Genomic DNA, 22,828 nt, shown 5'->3' with positions numbered 1-22,828 from the left:
CTGGCGTCTGGAGTGAGTCAGCGCCCAGAAAGAGTCGGGTGATGGGCGGACTCATTTGGCTGCTTGAGCCCGTGCCTGGCGGATGGAGAGAAAGGTGCGCACCTGCAGAAGCAGGCCCCCCCCTACCGTACCGATAGCGGCGACGGCTGCCCCTCCTCAGCACAGGCGGCGCCGCCCCGAGGAGCGTTCAGAGCAGGTCACACAGTTGCCCAGCATGCCGGTGCTTATCGATCCGGAGTCCTTCCGGCCAGAGCCCCCCTCGCCCACGCATAGGCATAGGCCCAAGACAAAGAAGGCCAAGAAGAACTCCAGGCGGGACAAGTCCGGGACACATCGCCGTCATAGCCGGCACAGTAAGCCCGAGGAGGAGGAGCAGGAGCAGGATCAGCAGGAGGAACGGAAGGACATGCTGCAGACGGAGGAGCTGGTGGGCAATGTCTCCATTCTGGAGCAGCTGCTAACGGACAAGCCGAGGCAGCATCGCCGTCATCGCCTCGAAAAGAAAACACAACCAAAACAGTATCATCGTCATCGCCGTCAAGACGCCCCATCGTCAACGCCAACGCTCTCCACCTCTACCTCCCCCAGCACCACCACCACCCCCACCAGTACGGTGCGACCCCGCCATTGGTTTGGCCAGAAAAAGCGCATCCTGGAGCAGTGGCGCAGGGAGCACTCCCAGCAGCAAACGAGGGGCGACAGTGATGCCTAGAGGCTAGAGGATACCCCCTAGGATAATGGACTATGCCAGATCCGTAAATGGATGGGCAAAGCACGAGGATGAGCTTTGAGAGCGCCTGAGGAGGGAGTTACGAAAGCTAAGGCCCTTCTCTTAAAGAAGCCGATCTCTATTAATTGTATTTATTGTTTTGTTTCATTTTTTTATAATTAAGGAATATATAAAAATTCAAATCTCAAGGATTGAGTCATTTTTGAAGATTTTACAGATGAAAACAGATACTGACTGAGTACCGGGCATAAAGTAGAGCCGCGGCCCTTTGCCACTTCTTTGCTTTATGCTTGAGGCATTGCTATTGGCCTATATCGATAGCTGACATATCGATAAGAATGCGCTTCCTCTCGATATCGCAATAGACATAGGCAGAGCCTGTGTCTTGAGGATAACTGATTTGAGACGTGGAAAGAAAGCCAATATTGGCGGGAAAGTGGGCGAAAGAAACTTGACGCTCATATATTTTTGTTATTTTCAGCCGAGCGATGCTCACAGATGCCCCACTGCTGCGGCAAGGGCCGCGGCTCGTTCCATTAAAAGCGCAAACGTAGGGCGGGTAAACGTAGGTCAAACAGTTGGTTCACACACTGCTTCTGGCTTCTGGTTCATTCCGTTCAGACCTCATCAATATGGAACCAGTTCAGTGGCTCAGTGGCTGGACGTATTGCTGTGTCTGGACCTCTGTTAAAACTGAGTGAAAATGCCAACAAACTAATACAATTTCCAACATTTTCTGGACCTTCCTCGAAGAGAAGCGTGGCAAGGCTCCCTCTGGGCGTCTGAATGAGTGCTTTTCCGCTTCTGGCAGCTTCTTGATTTGATTTCTTTCGATTGTGAAAATCCCAGACGATCTAGTCACCTATGAAACCCTGGTCAGGAGTAGAACAAAAACGTATGGACTTAAAACTTTAAACATTTTGAACCAAAAAAAAGCCCAAATTATTGGTATTGTTTATGAACGTATCATAGATATGGAAGACGAAAGAGAACAGAGCTGCGAGGAGGAACAGTCCCGGAAGAGCGGGGGCTACGAGGTCGCCGCGGGGTCGGGCACGGCAGCCACGGCCACGGCAGCCACGGCCACGGCAGCTAATCTTGATAGTACAGATAATACTAGGGTGGATGCCGACAACCAGCCCTCGTGCAGTGCAAGCTGCCGTCCAAGATCGGTACGTTTCGTGGTGAAAAAGTGGAACGCGGTGGCCCAGTGGTCCTGGGACATAGTGGTGGACAACTGTGCCATCTGCCGGAACCCGATCATGGACCTCTGCATCGAATGCCAGGCCAACCCGAACCTCAGCTCCTATGAGGAATGCACCGTGGCCTGGGGCGTGTGCAATCACGCCTTTCACTTTCACTGCATTTCGCGCTGGCTCAAGACGCGCCACGTCTGTCCGCTCGATAATCGCGAGTGGGAGTTCCTGAAATACGGACGCTAGCCACTGGACAGAGTCGAGACATTCAATAAAGAGATTCAATCCAAACAATGTTCTAACTTATTCTCCTATTCATTTGTAATCTCTTCAATCGAAGTAATGAGCGGGTGTGGCTCTGTACAGGACAAACCCGCTACTCATTCAGAGGGCGCACACATTGCACGACGAAAAGTGCGTGAGAGAGAGGTAAGGGAACAAGAGAATTGTGATTGATTTGAATAAAGCAAAACCATTCCACTGTACACGATTTAAGCCGATAGAAGCCTCCTCACATCTCATCACCAGCCGATAACCATCTATCGATAACCATTCTAAGCACAGCTGTGAGCGGGAGGGAGGCTTTTATGTCAAGTCGTAGAGAGAAAAGCTCACCTAAAAAGAGACGCTAGCAAATAATTCGAACGCAATCCATCATACTACCCATAAGATTCAAAGTCCCACATACTTATACTCGTATTCTTGATCAGTAGTCGATCTATCGACTCATCTCTAGTCGAATGATTCCACACCATCTATTTACGAGAACTTATGCGATCCATTTGGTTCCTTTGGTTCATTTTCAGTGCTTAAAAGTACTTACCACTTTTGATTGTATTCAAGGTCCTTATGCTTTCTTGCTACTCTTCCTGATGCTGTCCTTGCTGCTCGTGTTATCGCTGACTTGGTATTGGGCTAGAGCCACCTCACTGGACCTCATGAGTCTGCTGACAATGGCGACCTGCTAGAGCAGATGGCTGCAGAGAGAAAGGACGTGGATGAAGCATTTTTGAAGAGATGCAGAAACGTGCTTAAAAGAGTAAACTTAAATGCAGATATCTCGACAAAGTACTCAAGGCTTAAAGGCCACAGTTTTGGCAACGCGTGTGCATTAAAAGATGTATAATGGAAGCCTACCGCTACAGAAGTCTTGATTGGCAGCGGCCGGTCATCGCAGAGGTAGTGACTACTTGGACAGTTGGGCATGAGGCATGAGGCATGATTATGAGGCAGACTCTTGTTTCTTCAACTGTTTCTGATATGCGTGGCAGCTGTTTATGCCACACAGGCATCGGAAGGCATCGACAGTTGCCGGGAGTGATGGTGGAGTGGAAATGTGGCCCTTGCGACAGCAGCATCAGTGAAAACTGAGGCTTTCTCTGCTGGATTGGATGGGCTTGTGAGAGTGCTACATCAGGTGGAAACTCGAAGGAAACTGATTCAGTTGGAATGTGTCAATCAGCCTTTCAATGCCACTTCACGTCTTCCCTTCTTACGAGTCTTTGCACAGCATTGCGGAGATGGATGGATCTTGAATCCCATGTTTTGTATTCAATGATGGATCTAATCTTCATTGAGACACTTCGGAAATCACTTATTCAGTCCGTCAGTCCGTGTTTCAAGTCCCATCCATGAGTGCAACAAAGTTTCATCGTCTCTAGCTCTCAGCTGCCCCCAACTTTCGTTTCTTCTGCGTGCTTTGATGCATCACAAATTGGCGAAAGGCACTTGGCCGGGGAGCAGCATCGACTCTCCATTGGATGGTCTTTGTCTGAGACTAGACTCCAGAGTGGCTGTACAATGTATACAACCTTTTCCGCTGTTTCTACGTTGTCCATTCTTCTTCTAAAGTGCATGCTTTGTGGCCCTTAAGCTTATGCGCCCGAGCCCAGGCTCCTCTTCTCGGGCCTGTGTCAGAGTGCTTTGATCTCGTCCTTCACGGGTCCCGCGCATTTTCATTGTCTCTCGGGGAGCGAGCACCCGTCCCTCGGCTTGGACTGGAGCCAAGTAAATGTAAATAACTTTCAAAGGAAGCTCTCCCTTCCGACTGGCCCATTGGTGTGCGTGGGAGCGAAATGCAAGAATGTATTGTCCCGTTCTGTTTGAAGGTGTGCATCACCGCCGTTGCAACAGCCCAGGACCCACGATCTTTTCACCCGGATTCCAGGCAGGAATGAAAATCGACCGAGGGGCGCTGCCGCATGACACGCGGCGCCTTAACCGAACCAAATGCTAACGTGCAGGAAAGCTAGAGGCAGGGAGGTAGTGGTGGATATAATATGGTAGAGGAAATCATAGTCCCAGCATAAGATCGTGATCATACGATAGTTCTATACTACTGATCAAATAGGTCAGTAGATGGAGAGGCAATAAGCGAAGCATTATAACACAGCTAGCAGTCGTAGTTCTCTTTCTCTCTATGTTTTAGCCGCCTCTCATGACAACGGCAAGCAAAATTGAGAGAGATTGCCCAAAAACGATACCAAAAGAAAGAGAGAACAATCATCGGTTGCGATGGTTATAACGTATAAAATATATCGCATTTGCATACACCTCTGAGTATCGGGTATTTCCCGTAGAGCCGCGACCCTTGCCGCGGCTCGCACTCCGAAAATAGGTGGTATTGAGGGTAAACTAAGTCCGTAGCTTTTTTATGGGCACTTGTTTTATTTGCCAGAGAATTGCGATTGCCCAGAAGAATGACACAAATTTAAAACAATAAAAATTTCGCACAAAAAATGTAACTTTGTTGTTGGCACCCAGCACTCTCTCTCTCTCTCTCTCTCTCCCTCTCATGCACTCCAGCTATGGCTGCAGGCGTCAGCGCCACAGAGCGCGAGATAGAGACATAAAGAGACCCCAGAGATTTACGCCCGGTTTATCTGTTTCGAGGCAAACGGATTAAGTCGTTAAATCCGAGCGGATTTTTTCGCTATTGAATCCCTGTCTCTGGCCCCACGCTAGACCGAGTTTGGGTGGGGGCCGGTGCCAAGGCATAGTCCGGGTATGGCATGCCAAGGCTCCACTTTGCAGGGGCCACAACTCCGGATAAATGGTTATTACACTAGTACATTTTTCAGTTGCCGTTGTTCCCCACACTAAATACTAAATACTGGTTTGTGCGAGTATGTACCTTTCGAGGTGGAAACCAAATTAAAAGTTAAGACCCAAAATGGCTGCAGGCGACGCACAGTGGCGCCTCAGCCCAAAAAAAAGTTGCCAGAAGTAATTTTTCTGAGCAAGCGCTTTTGGATAATTTGAATATATGTGCATACGCTTCTGATGGAGAATTTTCCAAGGCCTTCGAAAATGTGAAACTTTGAGTAAGTCGAATTCTTTGGTTTGGGAGATATGAGACCTCCAAGTCGACCATTTTTTCTGGTTAAATACAAAAGTATACCCTGTATCTGTATCTGTAGTATTTAGTAGTATATAGTATCTTTATCATATGATTATAGTATTTGTATCTGTAGTATATGGTATCTGTATCGTATGATTATAGTTTGGGTGTCTTTTTTTGGGGGTATTTATTGGTTAATAAAAAAGAAATGGGTTTGTTAGTAGAACTCCTAAAGAAATTTATATTTTTCCAACTATTTATTTTTTTAAAATTAATTAATTAATTAGGAATTATCTGCTAATAATGGTGTAAGAACAAACTATGAATTCGGGAGAATATGAGAGAACAGAATATATAAATTTGTTAAGTTTTAGTTTGTAAATATTAAGAAAGTCCACGAATGTGTTGTAGTTTTTAAGATTTTATTTCCAATTGAAGAGCGTTATCCCCCTTCGTCTTATCGATCCACCAAAAGTCACTCCTTGAACCAGCTCCGATCTGTAGTTCTCTTCTGATCTAGTTTCGCAAAGTTTTAGTTCTGCAACCTAAAACCCTCGGACGATAGCTTGTATCGATATTTTTTCGGATAGGATCAATAATCGTAAAAAAGGTAAGTAAAAATGTAGGATAATACAACCTACCAAGTGCTCCAATATTAAGGGATAGCTCAGGGTATAAGGCATTACCAAGAGCGCTATAATCATGGCATATAACCCTAGAAGGTTCATGCTGGTCATAGCTTGACGTATTTTGAGTATTTTTCTGCTGTGATTTGACCTACAAAAATGCTACCCCGAGCTACTCGCAAGATCTTTTGTTCTTAGACTATTTCCTAGAGCGATATGTGTCCCAAACTCGAGCAAAAACAAGCCCAAAATACACGAATACCTGAATATGCTCGATAAAAATGAACAGTCTCCTTAGAGAGATACTCGTGTGTACTTCATCCGAAATGGATCGAACCTCCCAAAATGGTAGTGCTGAGACCCAAAATCGAGTCAAAGGAGATCCCAGAAAACCATTTGCATGTGCCATCCATTCGAGGCTTATTCTCTCTCAATAAGCACACCATGAGCACCCAGTTGGGCTTTTCCAGTTGAACGGATTACAATCTACCCTGATCTTAATGGAGTTTTGTGCTTTATGTAACGTATTGTGGCGCCGTCGTTGATAAGGGACACTGTGCTTCCTCCAGATTTGTACTTTGTGATTTAATCAAGCGGGTCGGGTCGGGTCGGGTCGGGTCGGGGACATGCCCGCCCAGGCCCCCATTCGAGTTGCGTGCAAGCCTCGAAACGACCGGGAGTCCTTGGGCAGTGGCAGTGGGAGTGGGAGTGGCAGTGGAGTCGACAGCGACTTGTGTAGGCACCACAACGTAGCAAATGAATAACAAAATGATTAAAGAAAATCGCATTGTGCCAACACAAATTCACATATACATTTTATAGTAGTTGCTGCGTTTTTATGGGGAATTAAACATTTTCTCGTGATGGCCATCGCCTCGGATGTAGGTCAGCGTTGGGCCAGCAGAGGTGGCGGGCTCCAGGAGGCTTAGCCGTGGACTGGTGTGGTCCGGAGAGGACCCCCAGTCCTCTACCCACTCGTCTAATTGATGCCCCGGAGCGCTCACTTTCCGAGCTGTCGCCCACGAGAGTTCCACGTGCAGAGGGAGGGGTAGAATGATTTTGATCGGATGAGGACGGAGAAACGATCGATCAACAGGAATAGTTCTGAGTATTGGGTATACTAGAATCGGAAATGTCTCACGTGTTCGGTTTCGATTTCTGTTTCGATTTCGATTTTGATTTCTCTTTCGTTTTCTGTTTCGATTTCTGCTTCGATTTCTGTTTCGATTTCTGTTCGATTTCTATTTCGAATTCTTTTTCGACTTCTGGTTCGATTTCTGTTTCGATTTCTGTTCCGATTTCGATTTCCGTTTCGATTTCTGTTCCGATTTCTGTTTCGTTTTCAATTTCTGTTTCATTTCCGATTTCTGTTTTGATTTCTGTTCCGATTTCGATTTCCGTTTCGATTTCTGTTTCGATTTCTGTTCCGATTTCTGTTTCGATTTCTGTTCCGATTTCTCTTTCTCTTTCGATTTCTGTTTCGTTTTCGATTTCTGTTTCTATTTCGCTTTCGGTTTCGATTTCTATTTCGATTTCGATTTCCGTTTCGATTTCTGTTTCGAATTCTGTTTCGATTTCTGTTTCGTTTTCTGTTTTGATTTTTGTTTTTCGATTTCTATTTCGATTTCTGTTTCTATGTCGATTTCCGTTTCGATTTCCGTTTCGATTTCTATTTCGATTTCGATATCGGTTTCGATTTCTGTTTCGATGTCGATTTCCGTTTGGATTTCTTCTTGATTTCGAATTATTTTACGATTTATGTTTCGATTTCTGTTTCGATTTCTATTTCGATTTCTGTTTCGATTTCTGTTCCGATTTCGATTTCGGTTTCGATTTCAATTTCGATTTCTGTTTCGATTTCTCTTTCGTTTTCTGCTTTTCGGTTTTAAATTTGAGAAAATCTTTCGTTTCCTTTCGTTTTTGTTGATTTTTGTTCGGTTTGGTTGGGGTTTTCTCGTCCCGTCTCGTCTCGTCATTCCATTTAAAAAACAATTTGATTTATTTGCTTTGGCATGCAAACGCCAGCCAGCAACAACAGCCCGGTGTCCTGGTAGTTGTTGCCACTTCTGCCGCCGCTGCCGCCGCCGTCGCTGCTGCTCCAAAACATACCACACAGACTCCATATATGTACATATGTATGTATATATGTGCATACAGCCCAAGCCCAATATATAATTATAATGGCATTTTGCCAAAATGCTTCGCAAACAACACACACAAGAACAAACACACAATTCTGTTTTGTGGATTGAGTGGATGACAGGGAATGGTCGGGAGTGGTAGGGAATGCTCGGGGTCTGGCTGACAGACTGGAGTGCCGGAGTGCCGAAGTGCCGGAGTGAACGTGTGGCTAAGCTTTGGACAATGATAGCAATGATAGCGAGCGGAAAAACAGCAACAGCCAAACGACAACTGCAACAAAACACGGCTAAGAGCAGCAGCAACAACCAGCAACAACTATGGCAACATCGAGGACAGCGTTACCGAGGACATAATCCATTTTGGAAATTACATAAACGGACCAAAAACCAAAACCAAAACGAAAACGAAAATATTCAACAACCTAGACGGTGGGTGGTGGGGGCTATTATTTGATTTCCTTTTTGTTCTGGCACAAACACACACAGAGACACACATAAATGGAAATGTAATCAGGACACTAGATAGTTACCTCCAGATCGCAGAACAGAGCAAGTTTATGGGTCCGCGCTTCCATTCAAGTCACGAATTGAATGGCAGCCGTGGGTACAGCTCTTGGGTACAGTCTCGGTTCCTGGGGCGGCCTTTGGGTCACTGCGGGGACGTCATCTGGAACGAGAGATTGAGGATGATGGCGGGATTAGCACTTGCGACAGTCCCAAAAAAAGGCGATCAATGACTGACACTAACTACTGGCAACGAGGCTGGCACACACAGTGGGAAACATACATCAAGGACCTTCCCAATGGCTTTTGTTTAGCTAAAATATCGATATTTATAGAGCTGTAGGCTTTCAAATAAAGGTTTCCCTGGCGCCAAAAGGCAAAGACAATGCAGAAAACAACCTTTAATGCTAAGAATATTCAAAGTTTTCAATTGTATCTAGACTTTTCCAGCCCCAAACTAGCATCAGTTAATAATGTGTTCAATCTGTTTGTTAAGTCCTAAAAAAAACCATTGTTTTGTTCACTTTTTTCCAGATTATTCCGAATATTTAAGTCTGCTTTTGGTCCTCGAAACTCGAAAAATGCTCCGTACAAAGTCGTTTTAAATGGACTTCAGGAACAGATTCGAATCTTGATCCCTGCCGTTCAATCGTTCTACTGGCGTCTCAATTTCAGGTGGCTGTTGTTTTTCCTGACGCACAACACACACACACCATCCATCCGACTCATGTTTCAATTTGAGCGCATGACATGGCATTAGGGCTGATTGACTTCCGGAGGAGCAAAATATTCAATATCGGGCTCCACTCGAATGCGAGACGAAGAAACGAAGCGACGGTGAATGCTGGATGAACTTCTTGGCGTTGTCTCTCTTCTTTTTTTCTCTGCGAGTGTCAATTATGTGCCAGCACGCTTGTCTCCGTCGCCATTTTCTTTGTTGATTTTGTACTCCTCGGCAAGGGCCGCGGCTCTACTTGTTCGTGGAATTTATACAATATATTTTAAACGTCGTTTGGCATCGTTGAACAAAAATTTTTATAAAAATAAGACGAAATATTTAAGAGATTTTTATAGATTGCATTTGATCTGTTTTTAGTTTGTCTAGACATTTTTGTTTTGCATTAGACTGTTTTCTTTTCCATTCTCACTCAGGGGTGCCCTGCCGCTCTCGCTCCCTTCCGCCTGGCCGCGCACATTGCACGAGGAAGAGTGTGTGTGAGAGCGAGAGAGAGAATGAGTAAGCGCGTGGAAGACGTTGCGCTTCATTTGTTCCCTCTGGCTATAATAATAGACCGATCTGATTCAGATTTGGAAATCTGCAAGATATGGTTCTCTCGTTTCTTCAAAATTGTGCGTGCCACAGATTTTCATCCTTTTTGAGAGGGCCGAAGGGAGAGGCGCGAAGATTTGAGCAAAAGTCTGAATACAAAATTTGTTTGATCTAGCTCTTATAGCCTCTGAGATATCTGAGACATGGCTCAATCGACTCGGCTATGGATGCTGATCGAGTTTATATATACTTTATGGGGTCGAAAAGGCTTCCATCAGGGTCTTATACGTCTCCACTTTGAGCACAAATCTAAAAACTCTTTTTGAGTATCGGGCATACAAATTGAACCACAAAAACCGTGAAATGGGATTTTTATATTATTATTTATATTTTATTTATTTATATATATATTTATATTATTATTTATTTTGTTTATTTTAATTTTATATTATATTAGATTTAAAATAATAATACAAAAAAATATTTTTAGACGATATATTTTTTTGTTCGTTTTTTATTGCCCTTTTAAATATTTGTATTTTATATTGGTATTTATTTTTTATTACTATTTTTATTTTATATAATTATTATTTTTTTAAATATTTGTATTTTATATTATACTATATTAGAAAAAAATATTTATAGACGATACATTTTATTGTCCGTTTTTTTATTGCCCTTTTAATATTTTTATTTTTAATATTATAAAATTAAAAATAAAAAAATATTTTTAACCAATATATTTTATTGTCCGTTTTTTATGGCCCTTTTTAATATTTTTATTTTATATTATATAAAATTAAAAAAAAAAAATATTTTTAGACAATAAATTTTATTGTCCGTTTTTTCATTGCCCTTTTTAATATTTGTATTTTATATTATATTAAATAAAAAAAATATTTTTAGACGGTATATTTTATTGTCCGTTTTTTTTATTGCCCTTTTCATCCACTGTGCAGCATTCAGGTGTCATGGGCATGGGCGTGGGCGTGGGCGTGGTCGTGGGCTTGGCTGTATCTCGTGTCTCTTGGGGGGGGGAGCCCGGGGCTCCACAGAAAGAGTTGAGCCAATACTTGGCCGAACAAGACAGACGAGAGGCACGGCCAACAACGATAACTGGGGGGCGGGGGGGAGGGGGGTGGGGCAGGTCGTACCCAATGCCCACGTCGAGGGGCAACACAGAAATCGCATTTTGAAAAATGTTGCATGCCCGCATCATAAATAAATGTAAATGCAAATAAATCACTCTGCTTTGCTGAAATTTTTTCCAGTTTATTGCTCCTTCCACGTTGTCTGGATGTTAATGCTGTTCTGTTTCTGTTTCTGTTGCCCCAACCCCTCCCCCCCCACCGCCATGGGGCCATGTGGTACGAATGTTTTTGCTCCCTCTGTCGTCCCGTCCCCAAAAAAATGTCAAGCGCACTGCCTCTGCTGCTCCTTCTGTTCCTCTGACAGACAAAATGCTTCTTGCTGCACATCACGATTAGGGCTCATGGAGTGGGCCACGTAGCAGGCCAAGTGAGGATGGATGTCAGTGCTCCACCCAGAGCCCAGTGCCGGAATCCAGGAGGCCCGTGCTGAGAGTACAACCAAATTGCGTGTACACAAACCTAATGGGCCCCCAAACTCTTTGATTGAGCGTATGGTCTCTGGTCGGGCAGTGCCGGACACCTGTCTCTCTCGAATGGAGAGAGGCGTTAAGTCCCTTAATGGCCTCCAAGGGAGCCACCATTCGCGCAGTGATAATACTATTTAAATCGACAGATAAGGAGCAGCGTCGCTTATCGCGGCATAAATCAAAAGGGCAATGCAGCTCAATGCAACACAGCATTCTCCCTCCCTCTCTGGCTGCCTAATTAGCGACCACTAGTGGCGTGGCGTGGGGCATTTATCATGGCAAGGATCCTTGTCCGGTCGAAACGGGTCTGGCTGGTGCCTAATGAGCTCCAGTTAGGGGTCGCATTAGCGTAACTGAGACCCGAAGCGATCCAATAAATCAGGGGCCAGTGGGTGGCGGGAGGGCAAGGCTCTGCTGTCCTGGCATCCAGCTCTTTGGGGGGCAAGTATCTATGTATGTATTTTGTATGTTGAGAATGTCACACCTTCCTAGAGACCAAATTGTGTGGAAATAATTCTATGCTTCAACATAATGGGCCCTTAGAAGGGACAAGTGAGGTCTCTCTCTGTCTCGCTCTCTCTAACCTAACCCAATTCTCTATGCGTGTCCCTCCCCCTTTTGCGACTCAGTGACTTTCACTTTTTATTGTCGCACCCCCCAGTAGATTACTTGTTTATTAACACAAAAGGCACTAAGGCATTTTGGCCATTTTGGGGGCCAGGACGAACGTTACAATACATATGTAAATGTCAGAAAAAACACAAATCATTTGAAGACATTGTATATATAAATATATATTATATAATAGAAGCAGTGCACCAATCAATGCAGTGGGAGAATGCCTCTAGAATGTGTTTGTTCGACAGAAAAGAACTACATTTATGTGTTTATATTTATGAAACAAATAAGCGACTCAGAGACCCCCCCAATAATATACTAATAGAATAATAAAAGTTATTGAATACAAAGAACATGTACGTACATATGTAGAACAAACTTCTAGACATATTTTGTATATAAAACCCAGGCGCTAGAAGCTGATGTTTCATGTTAGTTTCCTCATAAATCGGTAATGTCCAATGCTGTTCAGATATCGAAATCATATCACCTCTTGGTTTCAAATGAATGGCTACTCAATCGGTCTCTCTATTCATTCGACCAATCAATCTGGTCTCAATCATTCCATTTATTCTATTATCTCAATGGTTTAACAGTTTGAAGTGCTCAGAGCAGCGCTGCCATTTCACTGTTAAGCTGTTAACAGTTCAGAACAGCGCTGCCACTTCACTGTTAAGCTGTTAACAGCGCTCTGTTGGTAACTCTCTCTCGCTCTGGCTCTCTTTTTTGCGCTCTTACGATCCACATGGCGCTCGCCTTCCACCCCCGTTCTCACCGTACGAAAAATCCAGCGCATTGTAATTTTTTTCGACAGACTCATCTTGGATTTCCTGCATCCCCCCTCCAAAAACCAAGAAATTGACACCTAATGCCATGCACACTCGTACCACATGTGTTAATAGATACGGTTTCGACGCGACGTACGGCTCATAACTCTACGAGTAGGTGTCCTTTTGCTCAAGTGGCCTTCCTCGAGTGTCATGACTGCCTGCGCCTGCGAGATGTGCTTGCCTGAACACATGTTTTGCCGTTCATCGTGCATTGAAAAATGATTGCCAAGGACATTGCGGCAAGACCCAACCTTAGAGGCTGGGAAAAACCCAAGTCGATGCAGAAACAGGTCTACCAATACCCAAAGCCCCTTTGCAGAGTTTTTCGAAGCACTAAAATCACAAAAAGCTTTTGCAGTCTTAAAATTCTCGAAGACCCACGACGCACAGTGGGATCCTCGGACATTTTTGCTTGTTTCTTTGATTTTTGCCACCTGATTTCGGCTGAAGCGCCACTATGCCAGCGGACTCCTTCTTCAATCAATAATCGACACCTCATGGAACACTCAGTGAAAGTAAAAGTACAAAAAAACTGTACACTCGACTTCTTCCCGGCAATTCACAGTGGGTGAATCCAGCTCTAATTAATTGGAAATTTTCATGCCACAATCTGTTAGAGATTGTGTAATGCTGGAACGACTTAGGGCTGGTCGATAATCACTTTTTTCTCTGTTCTGAATCACTTGTGATTAAACACCAGCCAGTGGCTGTCAAACTATGAACTATGATCCCCACGGACTGCACAAACCAGCTCTAATCATTAATAAATAATGGAGCACAAAGTGAAATCCGTTGATTGTAACCAATTGCAACCAATTGAACTGTGTGTATGGGCTGGTAGGCAGCCCCAATCTCTAGATTGGACACAAGTGGAGAGGCCGCCCTTCAGCCGATGAATGGACAAGGCAGGAGGGCGGTGTTAGTGTTGCTGCTGTTTGTTGGCGTGGACTATGGATAGAGCGAAAACATACTCGTATGTACATAGTTGCGATTAAAACTAAAATTAAAATTAAAATGGAAATCATCTGCTTTTGCGGTTGGCACCAGACTCGCATAATTTCTATGGATTTTGCTTGCCTCAGCAGCAGTAACAGAAGCAGCAGCAGAGCGGCGGCAGTGGCGGTGGCAGCGGCAGCGGCAGCGGTATTTATTCATTTTGGGCCACGCCAGCAACTACTACGATTACAAGAAAGCAGGAGAGGGGAGGGGTGGGGAGGGGAGGGCTGGCCTTACTGCCGAGGCCGAAGCTTCGCACACCCTAGCTGATCGTTAAAGGCTTTAGCCAGCCGATTTGCCGAGTACACAGCGCGCTTTGGTATCTACCACACTATCGATACACTCTGTGGGAGCTGCCAATAGTATATATCGGATAAGAAAAATCGATAGCGAACGAGAGAGTACTGATCGAAAGGGGCACTGCAGAGAGAGAGAGAGAGAGGCTGTGCAAAAGCGCGTCAAAAATGGCCAGGCTTGAGTTCCACTCTCATCCCGAAGCTTAAAGCTTCAAATAGTAAATAAAATGAAATGGTTGGCGTGCCTTCAGTTCGGATCGTGGAGGTCTGGTCTTGTGGTTGTTCTGCCAAACCCTTTGTCACAACAAAAATACTCTCTGCAAAGGGTATACCAGCAGCAGCAGGAAAATCGAGGGCGACTACTACGGCTATGGAAGCGACGACAACATGAAAATGCAAAATGAAATGAAAATCGTTTCATTATAATTAGAGCAGCAGCGTTTTGCGCTGAGCCAGCAAACACTGAAAGGCCGGCAGGCAGGCAGGCAGTGTGTGTGCGGGGGGGCCTGGGGCCTGGGGGGGGGGGGGGGGGGGGGGGGGGGGGGGGGGGGGGGGGGGGGGGGGGGGCTGGCGGTGGAGACTCTGTCGACTTGAGATATACGGCAATTAGGCAAGGGCTGCAGGGTGGTGCGGTGCGGTGCGGTGACAGTACGGTGGGGCGTCAAATTAAATGAGTTGCCGTTCCAGTTGCTGCTGCGTTGATTATGTTGCAACCCCCCATCGTCCCCCCCCCCTGGCATTTCTAAAAGTAAAAGCGTTAAAAAGCTGCTCACTTGAAGGTAAATCTCTGGCTTCAAGTATGCATCTGCATGTGTATGACACTCGTGTCCCCAATGCTCCATTTTCGAGCCAAACACTGGAAGCTTTCAATGGCGTCGCTGATGTCGCTGATGTCACTCTGATGTCTCCCCCGACGCACAGTGGGGGATTTAGTCGAAATCATGTGGCAAAAGTCAAAAGCTTAATGAAATTGCTCAATTTGCATGCATAGACCGCACTTTTCGAGTGGAATAAAAAGTACTCGATGCTATGAATGATGCTCGTTTTGGTCTCTTCCTTTAGGCAGATCTATTCTTATCGATTGGCCCTGTATGAGGCTTAATTGGAAGGACTTTTTGGATGGGAAGGGAAGTTCCCATTTTCCCATTGCAGGCAATAATTGGAGATGTATGGAGTTGCCTATACCATTCCAAAATAAGACTTGAACTGAAAGTCCACTATCCTTAAATTCTTAGAGGAAAAGATTGGAGTCTACAGGATAAAAACTCTAAGAGTGTACAACAGCTCTTTCTTTGTATCGTCGCATATACAGACTTTGAGAACTTTCAAGATATTTGCATGAAAATAGAATTTTTGCCATCCAAAATACTTAAAGGCCACACTATGCGACGACTGAGGACACCCTGAAGCTTTCTCTGGGCCTCGACGTGGCATAGAGGGCTCTTCAAATGTGCTTAAAGAACAATTTTTAGACGGGCGGAAAGAGGCCCGTAACCTGCTGCTTAATGGAGAAATTCCCCGAGCAGCCATCTATGGATCTCGGAATGAAATTTTATTTCGGGCCCCAGCATCCGTGCTAGATTCGTTTCGAGCTCTGCTCGTGTTGGCTTTTTCTTTGTTTGAAAAAGCTTTGCCATCTAATTATTTGTTTTTTTTTCTGGCATTCCAGGTCTTTCTTTAACCCCCTTTTGGGGGCACCGACCAGCATTTAGATCAGCCAATGACTGTCATTGAGGGCCAACAATCAAGCGAAGAAAAACTACTTCAGGGCAGCTCAACACTCCGACTGATCCTTCCAAGAGGCAGATGCTTTGTTGCCAGAAGAGTCCCCCCAATTTTGGGATTTTGGGGTATATTAAGGGGAATATAATAGAATAGAAGAGTCACTTTTGAGCCCCTAAGTGCTACCCCTAGATCGGGGGACATTCCAGCCTCTTCTCTCTCAATCTCCCTGGCCAGGGGAATACTTCGATGGAACTGCAGACCAGCCGAAGGTCTTCCAGCTGAGTTTTTGCTGGCTTAGAGGTCATTCTGTATCCTCTATCTCAGCAAAAACTCTGCATTATGCTGTTGTTGTAAATGTGTGGGACGTCATCCGATGGGCCTTAATCGAGTGCATGCAAGAAATGTGTAACATGTTACGAGTGCCTGCCCCGGCCCCTGTCCCACGACCCCTCCTAATTGCACTTCTTGTTCAACTGATTCACATGTTCGCAAAGAATTCACATGGGCCGGCAATTCAAGGCAATTTGCGGACAAATAACATGCTGTTCCAAATTGATGCCATCTCCGATTGAATCCGGCCAGTGTCTAGTCCCCCAGTTCGATGATCCCTCAAAACTATTCGAACTGGTTTGGGGGCGAGGGGGCCGCCTGCCTGCTGCCTGCTGCATATCAAATTCCAATTTTGAGTGCAACTTTTCTCAGCAAAAAAAAAAAAAATAAGAGTAGAAACAGCCACAAAAAGTGAGCCAACTAAAATTATAAAACTTTTGCCCAATCCCAAGGCTCTAATCCCACACCCACAATCTCCAGCGAGGTGGGGGTTTAGGGGGATGGGGAGTACTATTCTCCATTCAAAAACTTAATTAAAAGTCTCGCCTCGCAGCGTCGAAAATTTGGAAATCTTGAACAAAAAAAATGGTCCCATAAAAGTTCTAACAAATGCGTCGCCTAATGCTCGGCGCAGAGAGCCAGGTGCTGCTCCAGAAGGGGGCGGGGGGGGGGGGGGGGGGGGGGACTCCACCAAGTACAAAGCCGCCGGCTGCAGGTTGCATGTTGCCAAAGGGTTGGCTTTCGTTCGGTGGGGGGGGAGGGGGTTGGTGGGTTTATGGGTCTGTGGGTCAGAGTCAGAGAGTCGGGGCTGTCAATCCGATGCCTTGCGATTTCGCCGATTGTGCACGTAACGTGAAATTAACTAAAATACAGGAATTACATTTGCACTTTGCGTGTCATGCACCATTTGTTGCAAACGTGACAATTGCTGCCGCTGCCGCTGCTGCTGTTGCTGTTGCTCCGGCTGCGGCAGCTGCTGGCGACATTGTCCACTTTGCGGATACACCAGCTTTGCTCGATCCACACCAGAGGGCGTGACAGAGAGAGGGAGAGAGAGAGCTCTACAGAATTCGAATTCGTATTCGAATTAGCCATTCATCACGAGCGAGGTTACACACACACACACACACACACATACATACAGATGCAGGGCTGTTTATGGGCTGCAAGTACTCCACTCCCCCCATAAATCTGCTCAAAAACAGTGTAACCCGACTACGTGTCTGTACGGGCAAAGGTCTGCACTGCAAGTGGCATTGATGGGCCACTCGGCGGCTGGTGCCCTGGTGCCCTGCTGCCCGCTGCTTCTCTGCATTGCCCAGTAAATCATCTCGCATGCTCCACGTCAATCGACGCTCCTTCTTCGTTGAAACAAATACTTGCAAATAAAACATACAGGACCGCGACCGCCGAACGAGTGTGTGCCCCGAAGTGAGGCTGGTCGTATTTAATTAAATATCCATTAAACAGCAAGCAGCGAACTGGAGCTTCAGCTCGAAATGCACGAACCAGTGCAGGCAAAGCTTTTACCCAGCCCAGCACACGCTCCTTCATGATGATAAAGAGGAAATGTTGAGTGGAAATATTGGGGAAGGAGACTAAGGCACGGCCCAGTACACTTGCAGACCGATCGTACCTGTTTGCTTTCTCTTCCGCGAGGAGCAGAGTATATTTTAAAGCATTTAGAGCAGCGCGCTGTTTGCACTCCAGGTTAACAGTATGTTATCGCTCTCAGTTAACAGCCAGTTACAGCGCCCTCTGCCTAGCGCTCGCTCTCTCGGTTTTGTAAGCTCTATTTTAAAGCCTTGTATTAAGCTACACTCAAGTCTAGTGGAATACGTTCAGGGGAACAGCTGTAACAGGGCAACGGCGCTGTTAGCACCCCAGGTTAACAGCCTGTTATCGCTCTCAGTTAACAGCCAGCTACAGGGCCTTGTGCCTCGCTCTCTCGGTTTTGTGCGCTCTTACGATCCCCACGGCACCGTTTTCTTGGAATGTAAGCATTAAAACCCCGCAAAACATTCAAAAACACGACAAATACATAAAGATAAATATATTTATGCTGGTAGAAGCTGCTCTCTGTCCTGGCCATTTCTCAACAATACAAAAATATTCAACGCCAACTGTTCCAGCAGTGCCTTCACTTAATGGTCCAGTCATTGCCCTAACACGATAATGAGAGAGGGAGCGACAGAGAGACAGAGAGAAAGATGGAGAGTGGATGAGGGAATATCAAATAAGCAATCTTTGTCACTGAAAATGCAAAGTTTTCGCATTGTTCATAAATATGCACAAGTGCTGCCACTGGCGGTGGAGGGGGGGTTTGGGGCATGAATATGTATGTGTTCGAAGTTCTGCAGCTGCCAGAAACGCTCAGCGTCTGCTCTCGAGTTTCGTTCACTGGTGGAGTACATGTGCACACACACACACACACGCACACCTAACATGGAGTGCAATTGAAAAGACGGCAGCAGCAGCAGCAGCAGCATGTTCTCATCCATGTTCTTGATGGGACAAATACGAGTATGCCTAAGCACGCAGCACAGTTGGGAGGTCGGGAGGTCGAGGCGGCAGGGATCGACTGCATCTTCGCTTCGTTACCTTCGATGATTAGTTGGCAGGAGCAACATGCAACACGCCACATCACTCCCCCCCCAAAAACATATGCAACTATTACACTCACTATTCAAGTGTTTATGTGATTATACAGTTTATACACAAAATCATCGTATATATATATCGTATAAACCCTAATATTATTTTTAAATGGGTTTAAATGTCCTTCTCGTGGCTGGGTTTTGGGCAGATCTGGAAGGATAGCATTTGTCCTTGTCCCTGGTGCTGTTTTGCATAAATTTCATTCCCATTTATTCGCATTTCAATATTTTATAAAGCCATCTGCATCCAGTCGTGGCTGATGCCTCTGCATCAAAAATAAATCAATCTAATGCAAGACTCTTCACGCATACGACCCTTGTTCAAATAAGGACATGTTTACGCTGTGCAACGTGTCGGAGGAGTGCTCGAAGGAGTATGGGGGGGTGATGTATCTCCTTCCCTTTTGTCTGTTAGAATCTTACGTTTCGACAGTCGAAAAAACTCGCTACTTTTGCGATAACCGGAGCAGGGCTGCCCCGCCCAGCCTCCTTTGAGTGTAAAACCCTTTCGATTGTAAATAATTTACGGTTTTCCCATATTCAATTGTATTTTTTTCAACCTGCCGGAGCTCCGGGCTAATTTGGGAATTTTCTGCATTAAATTGCATTCGAAATTTCGCTGAAATCAAAAAACCCTTTTGGGGTCGGAGGCCACTCAGAAATTTAATTATGAAATTAAATTAATTGCAAGTCCAGCTATCGCATTGGCAAACAAAAGCCGGCAACGAGCAAACATTCAATGTTAAATATTGATGGCCTACTCGCGGAAATAAAACAAGGTCCGGCCCACAGGAAGAGGGCCGCCAACATAATTGCAATACCGATTCAGTATTTTTGTATTTAATTAACAATTAACTGCCAATAAAGAGAACCATTCTAGAAATTAGATAGTTCGAGAGGAGAGTAAGTAAATACTAAATGCTATCATTTTACATACAAAGCATGGAGCTACAAAACTATACTGAATCCAATAATCTCTCTAATTAATACAAATTTTTGGTGTCGTCGTGCAATGTTTAACTCATAACGGCGTGAGCGAGTGAGCCGGGGGTAGGCGCAAGAGCAAAAGTAAGTGAAAACCAGTGCCCCCTAATCAACATCCTTAAGTCCTTATTTAGCACGGATATGATAGGGTCTCCCCATTACCCCTACCCCTACCCAAAAGTAATTGAATCAAAATGGAAATCTTAACCTAGGGAAATCGGACAGATGTCAATGAAGCAAAACAAAATGAAAACCAAAATATTTGAGAATTCAACAATATTTTTCGTTCACTAATATTTGTGTAAATACCAACAGGACGTTACGTTTTTGACCACAGTGCGTGGAAGGAGCCACAAAGGTGACATGCCAGTGGCAGTGCGGTGGCGGGATGCGGAGTCGTGTTTGCCAACGACCCAAACCCACCCACAGATAAGGCACGGGCAGCCGAGGACGGGGCGAGACTGCGGTGGTAGCCGCACCGGAAGTTCCGCCGCAGTAAGGCGTGGGTGGAGTCCCTCACACGCCAGACGAAAAGTTTTCCCATGGCAGGGCAGGGAAGGTATCGAGTGGGACTGGGAATGGCCATAAATAACACACTAATGTATCATGAATAAGACAATAATATGCGGGAGCTGGGAGGGAGCCGGCTCCCAGGATGGACTCTTCCCGGTGTTGCCCGGGGGGACCGGCATATCGAACGGTTCAATGCGTGTCGTCGAAGGCGGAAGGAAGAAAAGGCTCTATCCTGGCTAGAGGACAGCGAAGAAGGTGCTCCACCAGGTGGTGGGCATAATCACTGACCATCTGACAAGGGGGCTGATAGTACGGCTGTTTGACGAGCCCTACTGTGCCCCAGAGCACTCCACAGCACCTCAGAGCACCCCACTGCACCCCAGAGCACCCCATAGCACTAGAATAGCGCGGGCAGAGCCACCCAACCCTCCACCCCAGCCCTCAATTGCCAAATGTGCCCCAAATTGTGGTTGCACGCCACTCAATTGATTGTTTCGTCGAATGGCGAATATTATCTGTGTAGTTTTGGAGCCGATATCCGACTGTGACAACTGCCTCTTCTCTGTATTATGCCCCATGACACCTTGGCAGTTGCTCATCGATTTCGACGCCTCCTCCAGCTGTGCCTGCCCCACTGGCAGCCGTCCAACCAGCCACTGGGCGGCCGATTCTGAGCCTAGGCTGTCTGGATGGATGAATGGATGGTTGGATGGGGTGTACATACACTCATCGCCCACTTAAAACATCCAACAACCATTCGAGTAAATCTGTTGTCTTAACGCATAATAAATCAGCCACAATTTGAATGGCCAGCCATCTGCATGGGCCTCGACAGCGACTATGGGGCACTTTCACTTGCCTCTGGCCAAAATTTAATATGCCGCACTTCAGCTGCCACTCAGGCAATGCCTCAATCAATCAATCAAAGCCAGCATCTGCCATCAAAGTGGAGCTACCCGGCAGCAATGCTCCCCGCTCCTTGGCTGTTCTTGGCTGTTCTTGGCTAATTAAATACGCTCATAAAGTCAAAAACAGAATCATCGTCATGGGCTGCCACCCCCCACCAGCCACCCATCTCCTCCCCCTCATCGTTGTCGTTGTTGTCGTTGTTTCCTTATTGAAACCGCACAAACGGCTGAGCACCACAAAGATGGTTTTGTATTTCAGTTTCAGTTTCCGCTGTTCAAAGAGCAACCTCTCGGGTAGGGGAAAGGGGGCTTCAGAGTTCGAGATTCTAGGCTCTAGAATCAAGCCTTGAGGCTTAGCGAAGCAGGAGGCTGGGGCTGGGGCAGGGACTGGGGCAAAGGGCCCTTCGGCTGCGACAATGCGTCTTGAGCGCACTTACCACTTTTGCAGCCGCCCTGCCACTCAGTCGAGGGGCGGTGGGGGGGTGGGGTGGGGTGGGGGTGGTGGAGCCTCCGCCTAGTTAAACCTTTGAGTGCCCTCCTGTTGGCATTGTTCCCTTCGCCGCTGATTGGTTGATTGATCGACCAGCCTGCCGGAGAATCAACAAAGAGATCTTGAACTCTGTGGCCTCCGTGGGTGCCGTAAACCCCCACGAGTGGGATCGCCGGCAAATGGTGTACAACTTGGGGATATTCTCGCTTCTAAAGCACTGGCAAGGGGCACTCCCTTTTGACGCACTCCATCGCCATCTCCATCTCCGTCTAGGACTTTATAAAACGCTGTAGCCGAAAGCCAAATTGATTTCCGCTGTCTACGCTGGATACGTACGCCCGGCACTTGCCGCAAAATCTGTGTGGAAATTGCCAAACTTTTCAGCAGCCATAGGCGGGACAGGACATGGGGGGGACAGGACATGGGGGGCGTGGGCGTTCCCTCAGCTCCGCTTAGGCCACCACCGGATACCGGCAAGACCATTGCGCTGACCGCAATTTAATATTTTGTAACATCTCCCCAAAAAGTTTTCCAACAAAACAGCAACGATTCTTATTAAAGCAACAACTAACAAGCGAAAAAGGGGGGAAACGGGACTAAGAAAGTGGAGCTGGAGCTGAAGCTGGAGCTGCGGCTGGTGCTGGAGATGGACGGTTGCGGCAATGGAGGTCAGAGTGCAAAGTCTCTCTCAAGTCCACTTGACACTAATAACAGATTTTGTGGCCGCTCGAAAGTTGTGTAAACACACAGCGCTACACTGCCACTACAGTTGCATTCCACTCCATTCTGCCGCAAGCGTCTGCTGCTGTCGGGGTCACCCACTGCCCGCCCTGCGTCCAGCCCATTTTGTGGCTGCTGTCGGGTAGGGTGTCCATCAAAGGGTTAAGTGCCCTGCGGGCAGGAGGCAGACGACAGTCGACACAGCTACTTGGTACTAGCTACTGTCAGTGGTCGAAGCTTTTCCGAGATTAAAGATTCACCAGCAACAGGAGACGCCGCACCAGAAGGCTCCTGGACAAAGCGTGTGTACACTCGTAATGCAGACACTTATTCATT

General features: G+C 46.2%; 2 protein-coding genes across 5 annotated transcripts in view; one reads left to right on the top strand and one right to left on the bottom strand.

The window, feature by feature from the left end:
- Nucleotides 1-22,828, bottom strand: part of LOC108156988 — a 123,403-nt gene that overhangs the window by 14,829 nt on the left and 85,746 nt on the right. For 3 of the 4 annotated variants that reach the window (XM_033387893.1, XM_033387958.1, XM_017288822.2), the window contains 2 exons: nucleotides 8,564-8,700; nucleotides 2,750-2,903 (listed from right to left, as the gene is read on the bottom strand). The gene's annotated coding sequence lies outside the window, so the exon portion shown is untranslated. The remainder of the gene's footprint in view (nucleotides 1-2,749; nucleotides 2,904-8,563; nucleotides 8,701-22,828) is intronic. The other variant, XM_033387988.1, reaches the window with a different exon arrangement.
- On the top strand, nucleotides 1,593-2,239 carry LOC108157979 (RING-box protein 1-like). Its single transcript, XM_017290128.2, has one exon. The coding sequence runs from the start codon at nucleotides 1,705-1,707 to the stop codon at nucleotides 2,170-2,172; it is 468 nt and encodes a 155-aa protein (XP_017145617.1). The 5' UTR covers nucleotides 1,593-1,704; the 3' UTR covers nucleotides 2,173-2,239.

The sequence above is a fragment of the Drosophila miranda genome, chromosome XL (assembly GCF_003369915.1).
Source record: "Drosophila miranda strain MSH22 chromosome XL, D.miranda_PacBio2.1, whole genome shotgun sequence".
Taxonomy (NCBI): domain Eukaryota; kingdom Metazoa; phylum Arthropoda; class Insecta; order Diptera; family Drosophilidae; genus Drosophila; species Drosophila miranda.
This window is presented reverse-complemented; position numbering and strand designations above follow the sequence as displayed.